Raw genomic sequence first — 10,658 nt, 5'->3', positions numbered from 1 at the left:
CTGGGGAGCTCAGAGTTCTGGTCCCAGCCTCACTGACCTTGCCTGGAAGGCGGGTCGGCTGGGAGGCCTCTGCAGGGAGGGGCGGTCACCTTCCCCGTGATTGGGGAGGTTGGGAACCTGTCCCCTAAGCCAGTGGTGCGGGACGAAGGGGCCTCATCCACTCACAGATAAAAGTTGGCTATCAGGGTAAGACAAGGCCTTTACCTCACAGATCCCACTTGTGGTAAGAAAAGCAAATAGTTTTCTTTCAAAGATTCTAAATACAATACTAAAACTTTATCTGGGGGCGCCTGGGTGGCTCAGTGGGTTAAGCCGCTGCCTTCGGCTCGGGTCATGATCTCAGGGTCCTGGATCGAGTCCCGCATCGGGCTCTCTGCTCAGCAGGGAGCCTGCTTCCCTCTCTCTCTCTCTCTCTGCCTGCCTCTCCGTCTACTTGTGATCTCTGTCAAATAAATAAATAAAATCTTTAAAAAAAAAAAAAACTTTATCTGAAAGAGAAGGAGGTTTTCAGTCATTCTCAGAAACTTTCTCCATCAGAAACCTCCGCCCTCTCCAATGCAGAGTGGACGATGGGCAGCCCCCCAGAAAGGCACTGTGGGCGCTCCTGTGTCCACTGCCCCGTGTTGGGGATTGCTTGGCCATTCCCAGACCTAAGTGCAGGGGGTTGAGTGGTGTCCCCCAAAAGCTGCGTCTCCTGGGAACCTCAGAATGTGACCTTATTGGAATAAAGGTCTTTGCAGATAGAAGTTCGCCAAGGTTTCAAGACAAGGCCATCCTGGATCAGGATGGGCCCTAAATCCAGTCACGTGTCTCTTTGGGAGGAAGGAGAGGAGCGTGTAGACACCAGGGAGAGATTAGGTGAAGGTGGGGGGAGAGTGGCCGCAGCCCCCGGCAGCTGGAAACGGTGAGAAACCATCTTCCCGGAGGGCCTCTGGAGGGGCAGACCATCTTTATCTCAGACTTCTGGCCTCCAGAAGGATGGGAGGATAAACATCTGTTGTTTGAAGCCTCGGAGTTGGGGGTCATTTGTTACAGCCGCTCTAGGAAGCCCGTGTATCAGGGCAAGTGGTGCTGTCTGAAGGGATGGGAAGGGACGTGCCCGGGGCCTGGTGAAGGGCTGGGGAGAAAGCCTGCACCCCCATCAGGGCCTCCTGTCTATCTGCTCGTGGCTTCCTACGCAATAGAGATTGCATCGTGCATGTAAACGCTCACCGCGAAAGGTGGCCCGTGCTGGCGTCACACAGCGGGTGGCAAGCTCAAGAGGGCTGCCCAGGAGCTGGACTCCACCTCAGGAGACAAAATCCTAGGAGGCCCCACCAGGCATAGGCCATGGACGGGGACAGACATATCCAGGGGTCCACTCTTCAGCATTCACTGCGGGTCCGGGACTCTCCCGGAGTCTGACACACAACCATGACTTTCCAGAAAATGTGTGTTCAAACGTGTATACACAGGCATTCACACATGTGTGCACATACTCACACTCACACACACTGCAGCATAGGCCACGGAGTACAAGGGGGTATCTCGCACAGCGTCCATCCCAGGGGGACAAATGTGGCAGGTGCAAAGGCAGCATAGAAATGATTACATTTCCTTAACTACCTGCAGCCCATTGACAAGTCCTTGAAGCAGGCAGTGACCTTCCTCTAGGGCCCCAACTGCCCACGATGTTGACACTTTGCTAAGGACAAAAGGCAGTCCTAGCTGAACCGCCCTCCCCACTGCCAGGATCCCGTAAGTCTACTTTAACATATAAAAATTCCTTTGGAAACTCCCTTTAGTCTGCGGCCCTACCACCTTGAAACCCCCTCATCTTGTCTCATCTCGGAAGCTAAGCGGGGTCGGGCCTGGTTAGTACTTGGATAGAAACTCCCTTTATCTCTACCCCTGAGATACAGTGGGCCCCAAGCATGTGGCCCACTGCGACACACACCTGAAGAGTCTCATGACTCAGGTTTTATTAGACGGTAATAAATGACCCTTTCCTGACAAGAGCTAGCACCCTCAAGGTCCTGGAAAGCTTGCTTTCATATGCTCTCCGTAACCCCCTTCCAACATGAAAGTATGTAATAGGGGGGCTCAGTGGGTTAAGTCCTTGCCTTCAGCTCAGGTCATGGCCCTGGGGTCCTGGGATCGAGCCCGGCATCGGGCCTGCCTGGCGGGGAGCCTGCTTCTCCCTCCTTCTGCCTGCTATTCCCCCCGACTTGTGCTCTCTCTCTCCGTCTGCCAAATAAAGCTTAAAAAAAAAAAAAAAAAAAAAGTATACAATGGGCCACTCATCATGACCCCGGTGCGGATCTTTCTGTCCATGGGTCCCCTGTTCCTGTGCTTTAATAAAACATTTTTTCACCAAAGATGTCTCAGGATTCTTTCTTGGCTGTTGGCTTCGAACCCTAACGTCTTTCCTACGTCAGATAGCAACCTAAGGTCAAGTGCTGTTAAATGGAAGACATGGCTGGGCATTCGGGCTGCTTCTGAAGCTGGGCCATACGACCTGGAAGAAGGAGGGAGACTGGTCAGTCTGGTTTCTTGCCTCTTACAGAACACCTGGTGTAAAGGAAAATGCCAAAGTGTCCTACAGCTTAACTCAATTCTGACCTAGCTGCTGGGTATGAGTGCAGACCCCCTCCCCAGGCTGCCAGCTGGGTCCCACGAGACCGCCCCCACGTCCAGGCTGTCACCAGCTGCAAGTCAGGGTTCCAGACCCCCTTGTCCAGCCATAATTTGCTAGAACGGCTCACAGAACTCAGGGAAACACCTCACTCCCGGTTACTGGTTCATCGTAAGGACAGGCCTGGGGAACAGCCGAAGGAAGACACCCACAGGGCGGGCGGGTGTGTGGAAGGAGCACGGAGCTTCCTGGCCCTGTCCCCTGCAGCCGGCACCCCCGTGTGCCCGGAGGCTCCCGCACCCCTTCATTTCGGATTCTTAGGGGGCTCGGGGCCGATGGGCTCGTCGCTCGTGGGTGATGGGCCCGGTCTCCAGCCTTCTAATCACACGTCGGGCCCTCGGCCACCAGCCCCCAAGCTGCTCGGGTCCCCTGGGTGTGTGAAGCCGGGTGAGGCGCGCCGGGGCTGGTCAGGGGCCCCCGCGGCTGCTCCTCTCGGCCCACCATGAAAGGGGACAGAACGCCCGGCGCAGCCCACAAACCGGGCGGCGGAGGCCCTGGGCTGGGAGCTGGATCGTCGAGGGAAGGAAGGGTGGTCGCGAGCAGGATGCCCTGGGGCTGCCGGCCCGAGTGAGCCCCCGCCCCAGGGCCTGTCCAGCCCCGACGGCGCGACACCACTCCCCACCCTGGGCGGCGAGCCCGCGCTCCCCGCCGGACCGACCCACAGCCCGGCCCCTCCACGACAACGCCAGGCTAAAGCCGGGGTTGGGGTCACCTCCCGAGCCCTGGCCGGAGGGACGTTGCGGTGGGGGTCGCTCTCGTGCAAACCCGCGCGGGCCACGGAAAGAAGCGGGCCCGCTGCGGACGCGGCCCGGGGAAGCAGCCGGGGAAGCGCGCCCGGACGGCACTGGGAAGGCTCCGGCTGGATTCGGGGGTCACCCACCCCCTCACGGCGTCCGCGCCCCCGGGGCGGGCGCTGGTCGTCTCGGCGACACGGGAAAGCCCTGAGCGGCGCCGGCGTCAATCGCGGCCCCCGCCCGCGTCCCTTAGTCCCGCTCCGTTCGCTCTCGCGCTGGGGGGAGAACGAAGCGACATCGGAGCCTCCCGCGCCCCACTTCCCGCGGACCCCTCGGTCCGAGCGCTCGCAGCACAGCGCCTGCCGGCTGGGAGGCGCCGGGGCCGGCCTCTCCGCTGCGCGAGTCCCGCTCTGAGCGCAGACGCTGCGTCACAAACTCCTAAGGCTGGCGGACGCGCTCCGAGCCGGCGGCGCCGCTGGTGTAGTGGTATCATGCAAGATTCCCATTCTTGCGACCCGGGTTCGATTCCCGGGCGGCGCAGCTCTGTCTTCCCCTTTTCTTCCCCCGCTCGCTAACGCAGCGCTTCCGACAGGAAAGAAAACCGGAAGCGAGGGAACACCCGCTGCGCAGCAACCCGGACGAGGCAATTTCAGAGAACTCTAGAGTGACAAGCGCTGGGAAAATGAAAATGCCGGAGCGGCCGCGGGCCCCTGGCTACTGAGTTGCCGGTCACCTGTAAGCCGGCGACCCCCAACTCAAGCGACAGGTGCCCCCGCCGCGTTTGCCGCTCCCGGTGCGGGGCGCCTCCTGCAGCTGCGGGCCCTTAAAGTCCCAGCCGGTCTCGCGGAGCCGGACTACCACTCCCGGCGGGCCGCGCGGCGCCGGACTACAACTCCCGGCGGGCCGCGCGGCGTCGGGCTACGGCGCCCGGTGGGTCTGGCGGCTGCGGACTGCGGCTACCGGCGGGCCGGCTGAGCTGCTGCGATGCTGGTGGCGGCGGCGGCCGAGCGGAACAAGGAGCCCATCCTGCGCGTGCTGCGGCAGTACATGGACCCGGCCCAGCGCGGCGTCCGCGTGCTCGAGGTGGCCTCGGGCTCGGGCCAGCACACGGCTCACTTCGCGCGGGCCTTCCCCCACGCCGAGTGGCAGCCGTCCGACGTGGACCAGCGCTGCCTGGACAGGTGCGGCGGGGCGCGGGGAAGGCGGGACCCCGGCCGCTGAGGGGGCGGAGCGGGGGCCGGCGGAGCGGGGCCCGTCCCGCTGCCAGGCTCCCCGCGACCGTGCGCTGCCCTCCTACAGCATCTCGGCCACCACGCAGGCGCAGGGGCTGTCGAACGTGAAGGCCCCGCTGTACCTGGACGTCACCTGGGACTGGGAGCACTGGGGCGGGATCCTGCCGCAGTCGCTGGACCTGCTGCTGTGCATCAACATGATCCACATCAGCCCCCTGAGCTGCACGGAGGTCTGTGGGCGCGCGGGCGAGCCGCCCACCGGCGCCGCGGGGCCCCCCTCTCGGTGCGGGGCATCGCGGGGCGGCAGGTCTGCCCCACAGCCCAGCGGGGGCACTGGGGCCTCTAGCCCCGGGCTCCTGCGGGGCCGGGCTGAGAAAGCCCCTCACTGACCCCCGCATCCTCACTCCCCAGGGGCTCTTCAGAGCAGCCGGACACCTGCTCAAACCCAAGGCGCTGCTCATCACCTATGGGGTGAGTGCTTCCGTCGGGGGCCACGGCCTCCCCTGGCAGGGCGGCCCTGTTCCCAGCCAGTGCTGGCTGTGTCCTATTTTCCGCACTCCCTTCTCTTGGTGTCAGTATTTTTAGTTGCCTTGTCCCCTGACAACCCACCATCATTAAACGGCACCCAGAGTCTTCCTTCTTGAACACGCTCCTGGTCACCTGCCAGTCTCCCTGCAACCCCCCCCCCACCCCCGCCCAGCTCACCAGCTGGTCCTCAGCTGTCCCCCATCTTGGGGGCAGGGAGGGGTGCGTCCTTTTCATTCTCTGGGTGCCAGCGTGCAAGACTGCCTGTGCGTCGACGGAGGCATGGCTGACCCCGTCTGTGGGTGGCGGGCAGAGCCGTGTCCCCCTCTCCGCAGCCTTATGCCATCAATGGGAAGATCACTCCGCAGAGTAACGTGGATTTTGATCTAACTCTTAGATGCAGGTCAGAGCTGGATCGGGAGAGGGCGGCTGGCTGGGGGGACAGGGGGGCTGGGCGACCACCCCAGCCACAACTCTACCTTCTTGTCCACTTCCTCCTCACTGCAGGAACCCTGAGTGGGGGCTGCGGGACACAGCCCTCCTGGAGGACCTGGGCCAAGCCAGTGGCCTGCTGCTGGAGAGGATGGTACGTGGGAAGGGCTGGGGACATGGGACTTCCCCGGGGGCCAGGTCAGCGCTCCAGCCAACCCCTCTCCCCTAGGTGGACATGCCGGCCAACAACAAGTGCCTGATATTCCGGAAAGAGTAACTCTCTCCTGTTCTCGCATGTTTGTGTCTCCACCAAGACCCCTTCTGGACCAAACCCAGATGCCAGCCCCTGCCTCCCAGGGCTGGGCCATGAGGACTGGCCTTGCCCACTCTGGAGGCTCTTGGCTGATGGCCACAAGGCTGCTTAGAACCTGGGAATAAAGTGTTTTCTGCTGCTCACTGCTGGTGTCACCCAGGCCTCGTGGGACCACTCTGGGGGGCGCTCAGTGGGCGGGCGGTGTCTTGAAGGGGTCTGCACTAGTGACAGAAGGGTCTGGCCTGTGGGGTCAAGGCTTGGGGGCCTCCTGGACTGTGCTGCTCTGCTGAGGGCACAGGGGAGGGAGGGAGAACTCGGGGCCCTGTGGGTTGAGCTGGCTGCTGAGTTTCCCCGCGACAGGAGCAAGTGCCCATCTCAGGCTGGTCACAGCTCGTGCCCCTGCAGGGAAATGGGAGGCTGCAAGGAGCACGCTTGCAGCGCAGCCCACGCTCCAGTGGGGGTAGCGGGATACCAGCTAAGGGTCCCCCAGGAGGTCCAGCCTCTGTAGTCCACAAGCTTTGGGGAAACGCTGGCTTTTATTCCATGGGGCAGGAAGGCAGGGTGGGCAGACCGGGGTGAGGGGGGGCAGTGTGGGTGGGGTCAGTCCTGGAAGCGGTTCAGCAGCTCGCAGGCATTCTTCTCCAGCAGCTCCGAGATCTTCTTGACGCGCTTCTCGCTTGCGGCCCGGACATAGCTGCCGGCGTCCAGCACGGCCACACCGTCTCGCACCTCCCCCATGATGACCAGCGGGCCGTCGCCAGCCGTCACGTTAGGGCAGGGGCAGGCCCAGTCCATGCCGCTCAGTGTCACCTCCAGGTACCTGGTGCCCAGGAACCGGAGGCCCATCTTGTCGTCCTTGAGTACCTCGTCCAGGGCGACGCGGGCAATGCTGCCGCCCCCAGCCTCGGGCTCCTCCAGCAGCTCGGTGAGCCGCCCCACGATGGCAAAGTCACTGCGGCACAGGCTCAGCACCAGCTTGCTCCGCAGGCGGCAGGCCCGGCAGGGCGGCGTGCGTGGCACGGGGCAGGCGTCCTCGCAGCTGGCGCGGCTCTCGAAGTTGTTGCCGTTGCCCTCGCAGCCGCCATACAGGAAGGGGTGGCACTGCTGCAGCAGCGGGCTGTAGGCCCAGCGCGGCTCCCAGCCCTGGCAACGCCCCTGCACGGCTGGCAGCACACACGCGTCGCCGGGGCCCTTGGCGCAGGCCTGCTGGCACGCCTCGTAGCTCTCGAAGCCCCGGCTGCCGCCCTCGCAGCTGCAGGCGGGGAAGGTCATGCAGCCACCCCGCTGGGGGTCGAAGTGCCAGAGCACGAGGCTGGAGGGTGCGCTGCCGCAGGCCTGTGGGTCAGGCAGGCACTCGGCGGGGCCGGCGGGGGCACGCGCCTCGTCCCCGTCCCCAGCCGAGCCCCGCCGGAGCACAGACAGCGGGAAGTCGGCGCGTAGCAGGCCAGCGGCGTTGCGGGCGGTGCAGGTGTAGAGGCCCGCGTCCTCCAGCCGCGCGTTGTAAAGCACCAGCTGCCCGATGCTAGTGACCACCACATTGCCGTACATCTGGTCCGGCCGCATGATCAGGGTCTCCCGCTGGTCACTCTGCTTCTCCCAGGTCACCGCGGGCGGCGGGCGGCCGCCGACATCGCAGTGCAGGCTGGCGGTGCCACCCACGAACACGGCCTGCGGCGCGGGGCTGCTGTAGAGCGCGGGCGGCATGGGCGCGTGGCCGGGCGTGGGGCGGGCCGTGGGGTCCGGCGGCCCCGGCTGGCAGGTGGCCAGCCTCGCGTGCGCTTGCAGGGCACCACGTGCAGCCGCAGCCCGCGCCGGCAGGCCTCGGCGTCCATGTAGCAGCGGTTGTAGTAGGTGAGGCCGTCCGAGGCGCAGGTGAAGCTGGGCTCCCTCTCGCAGCGGTCGCGGCAGCGGCACGCCGGCTGCCCGTCCCATAGGTGGCAGGCGGAGCCCTGCTGAGGGCAGGGGAAGCCCTCGCACGAGGCGGGCGGCGGGGGCGCGGCCGGGCCGGCGGCGGGGAAGCGCGCAGCCACGCAGCTCTGCAGCCCGCACACGTTGGCGCAGCACTTCTCGTGGGCCGCACAGTCCTGGGGGGTGGGGAGCAGCTCAGCGGGTGTCCCCACTCCGCCCCTTGGCCGTGCAGGGGAGCTGAGCTGCCGCCGCCACTCCCCAGCCAGCCGCCCACCCCGCGGAAAGCTCGGCACACGGCCGACGCGTCCTTCCCGTGCTCTGCACCCTCAGACTGTCCGCTGTGTCGCGTCATCGAAGCCCGCCGGATCCTCGGGTCCTCACCCCCCGGAGCGGGTGTCATGGCACCCAAGGAGACCAAGGCCCCGGGTGTTGGGGGGGGGCGGCGGCACATGGACAACGTGTTCAAGGCCACTGCTGCAAGGGGGCGCTGCAGGGCAGATGTCCACGTGGGGCTCCCACCTTTCAACCTTGCTGGCCTTGAGAACAGCCGTTCCCAGAGTGGGGGTAGGCAGGTTTGGGGAGCGACACATGAAGGCAAAGACTGGGGGTGTTCCCTGGGACCCACATATGCGGAACAGCCTAAAACCCCAGCTGCGGGACTATGGGGGGCCTGAGGAGGCAGCCGACTCCCAGAAATGGGGGCACAGGGCAGCTGCTGGGGTCCCCCTGCGGGCAAGGCCTGGGGTTCCCCTAGACTCATGAAGCCTCCGAGGTGCCCCGAGTCCCCCATGGTGTCTGATGCTCCTGCAGGGCTGCTGAGCACGGTGCCTGTGCTTACCTGGTCCCCGACGCACTCACGCTCACAGGTGCTCGGGCGTCCACCCACAGGCTGGGGCTGAGCTGGTTGGGGCACACGCCTGGATGGCTTCGGGGTGCCGGCGGCAGGCTGGCCCCCAGGGTCAGCCCGACCATGAGGAGCAGCAGTAGGAGTGGCCTCGGCGCCAGCATGGGGACCGCGGGCCAGGGGGTGGGGGATGTGACCACCAGTCCCTCCTCAGGCGCTGCCTAGCCTCCCGAATGAAGGCATCTACCTCTCTGGGCCTGTGGTCGCTGCCCCTGCCCTGGGGCCCCCGCCTGGTCCCCAGGGTTCCCCCCTTGGCCTCCAGGGTCCGAGCCCACAGCAGAGGCTTCGTCTCCCAGTGTGAGGGGCTGGGTAGGGGCTGGGTAGGTTCGCGGCCTCTCCCAGCTCCGAGTCTGTGTGTGTGGCGCCGGCCCCTCCCCTGCCTGGCCCCTCTGTGGTCAGCACAGGGCAGGGGGTGGGGAGGGGAGGAGGGCTGGGGAGGGGCCGAGGCCCGGGAGCACGGAAGACACTGGCCACGAGGGTCACGGAGGGGCGGAGAAGGGCCAGAGAAGGGCCGGCTCAGCGGGGGAGGGGAGGGAAGGGGAGGGGAGGGGCCTCTGTAATTGGAGCCCCTCCTCCCTCTAGGCCCTGGGCTGGGGATGGAAGGGCGGGGGGATCAAAGCTCCTCTCAGACCTGCCCAGTCCAGGTCAGAGGAGGGGGCTGGGCCGGCCGACCCCTGCTGGCTCCCCAACCTGCCCCAGCCGTCCTGGGGCTGGATCTCCCCCAAAGCAGGTCCAGACCAGCCTGAGATTCATCGTGTCCGGCAAGACGGAGGCTGGTGGGCGTCGGCCCCGCAGCCATAAGCAGCAGACATTGTTCCTCAAGAAAAATCTCACAACCTTCTCCGGGCCCTTCTCAGGGTTACGACCTGCCAGCAGGTCTTGGGGTCACAATGAAACCCTTTCTGCTAGTGGGGAGGGCCTCGGGTGACCCCGGCTGATGGGGGAACATGAGGGTTGGGGGGGGCCTACACAAGGCAGGACTCTCTGCGTTTCCAGGGCGGCACCCTGCACGGCTCCCGGTCCAGGCATGTCCCAAAGATGTGAAGTCCCAGGGCGCTCAGCAGGGAGGAAACCGCACTGGCCGGGACAGGCCGCCCATCGCACAGGCAGCAAACACCGGAGATGGGGCTGGTGGGACCAAGGACCTGTGGTTTACTCGGCCCGACTGAATTTCGGTAAGCTGAAGGCCCACGCCACACAGCGCTGAGACCAAGGTCATCTAAACAGCACCCTGGGCAAGCCCTGGGAGGAGCCCTCCCTGGGCGGGGGTGGGGATGGAAGCCCCCCTTGGCATGGGCAGGCAGGAAATCTAGGCAGCAGCAGGACTGAGCCCCGGGATCTGCCCTTACCACACCCTTCCCAGGTGCCTGGGGCTGGAGAGCATCTGCTCGGCGACCAGCACGTCCCAGGGTCCTGCATCTGAACCTTCTGACCTGGGAAGCAGGGTAGTAAAGCCGAGTGTGGCCAGAGTGGGACAAGAGATGTCCCGGATACGGAGGACGCATACCAAGGGGGCCGGGGCGCGGTGGGTTCCAGATCCAGGACAGTCCCTCAAAGCTGCCCAGAGGCCTGGCTCCGGAGTGTGGGCGGGCGTGGGGTGGAGAGGCTCCTTCAGAAGGGGGTTCCCCACCTCACAGCACCCGCCACACCCCAAGGACGGAGCCTCGCACACCCCGTCAGCGGGCGGCTTTTCCCACCCAGGCCCAGGTCTGGGTCCGGCAGGCGGCAACCCCCCAAGTCCTCTGGGCCCACCACCCTGTGGCAGCAGAACCAACTTCGCAATTAGGCCCCACCTCCACAATCTGGGGGGGGGGGGGCTCGGGCGTCCCAGGTGCCCCTCCAGAGTGCAGAGGACTGCCTGTCGGGCTCCCCAAGAGCTATGCAGCCCGGGCTTGCCTGCACAGCCCAGACTGGGAGCAGCCGGTGAGGCCAGGCC

General features: G+C 65.2%; 2 protein-coding genes and 1 non-coding gene across 3 annotated transcripts; 2 read left to right on the top strand and 1 right to left on the bottom strand.

Annotated features, from left to right (window-relative positions):
- Positions 1–3,877: 3,877 nt before the first annotated feature.
- On the top strand, positions 3,878–3,948 carry TRNAG-CCC (transfer RNA glycine (anticodon CCC)). The gene has a single exon. It is a non-coding gene; the product is annotated as a tRNA-Gly (tRNA).
- Positions 3,949–4,293: 345 nt separating this feature from the next.
- METTL26 (methyltransferase like 26) lies at positions 4,294–6,053 on the top strand. The gene is made up of 6 exons (XM_047714059.1): positions 4,294–4,589; positions 4,708–4,870; positions 5,052–5,111; positions 5,501–5,568; positions 5,673–5,751; positions 5,827–6,053. The coding sequence occupies exons 1-6, from the start codon at positions 4,393–4,395 to the stop codon at positions 5,872–5,874; spliced, it is 615 nt and encodes a 204-aa protein (XP_047570015.1). The 5' UTR covers positions 4,294–4,392; the 3' UTR covers positions 5,875–6,053.
- Positions 6,054–6,433: 380 nt separating this feature from the next.
- On the bottom strand, positions 6,434–10,601 carry WFIKKN1 (WAP, follistatin/kazal, immunoglobulin, kunitz and netrin domain containing 1). Its single transcript, XM_047713841.1, is given in 4 exon segments — positions 6,434–7,664; positions 7,667–7,994; positions 8,657–8,691; positions 8,694–10,601. Coding segments are annotated over 4 exon segments (1,650 nt in total). The 5' UTR covers positions 8,827–10,601; the 3' UTR covers positions 6,434–6,510.
- Positions 10,602–10,658: the final 57 nt, after the last annotated feature.

Source organism: Lutra lutra, chromosome 18 (genome assembly GCF_902655055.1).
Source record: "Lutra lutra chromosome 18, mLutLut1.2, whole genome shotgun sequence".
Taxonomy (NCBI): Eukaryota; Metazoa; Chordata; class Mammalia; order Carnivora; family Mustelidae; genus Lutra; species Lutra lutra.
This window is presented reverse-complemented; position numbering and strand designations above follow the sequence as displayed.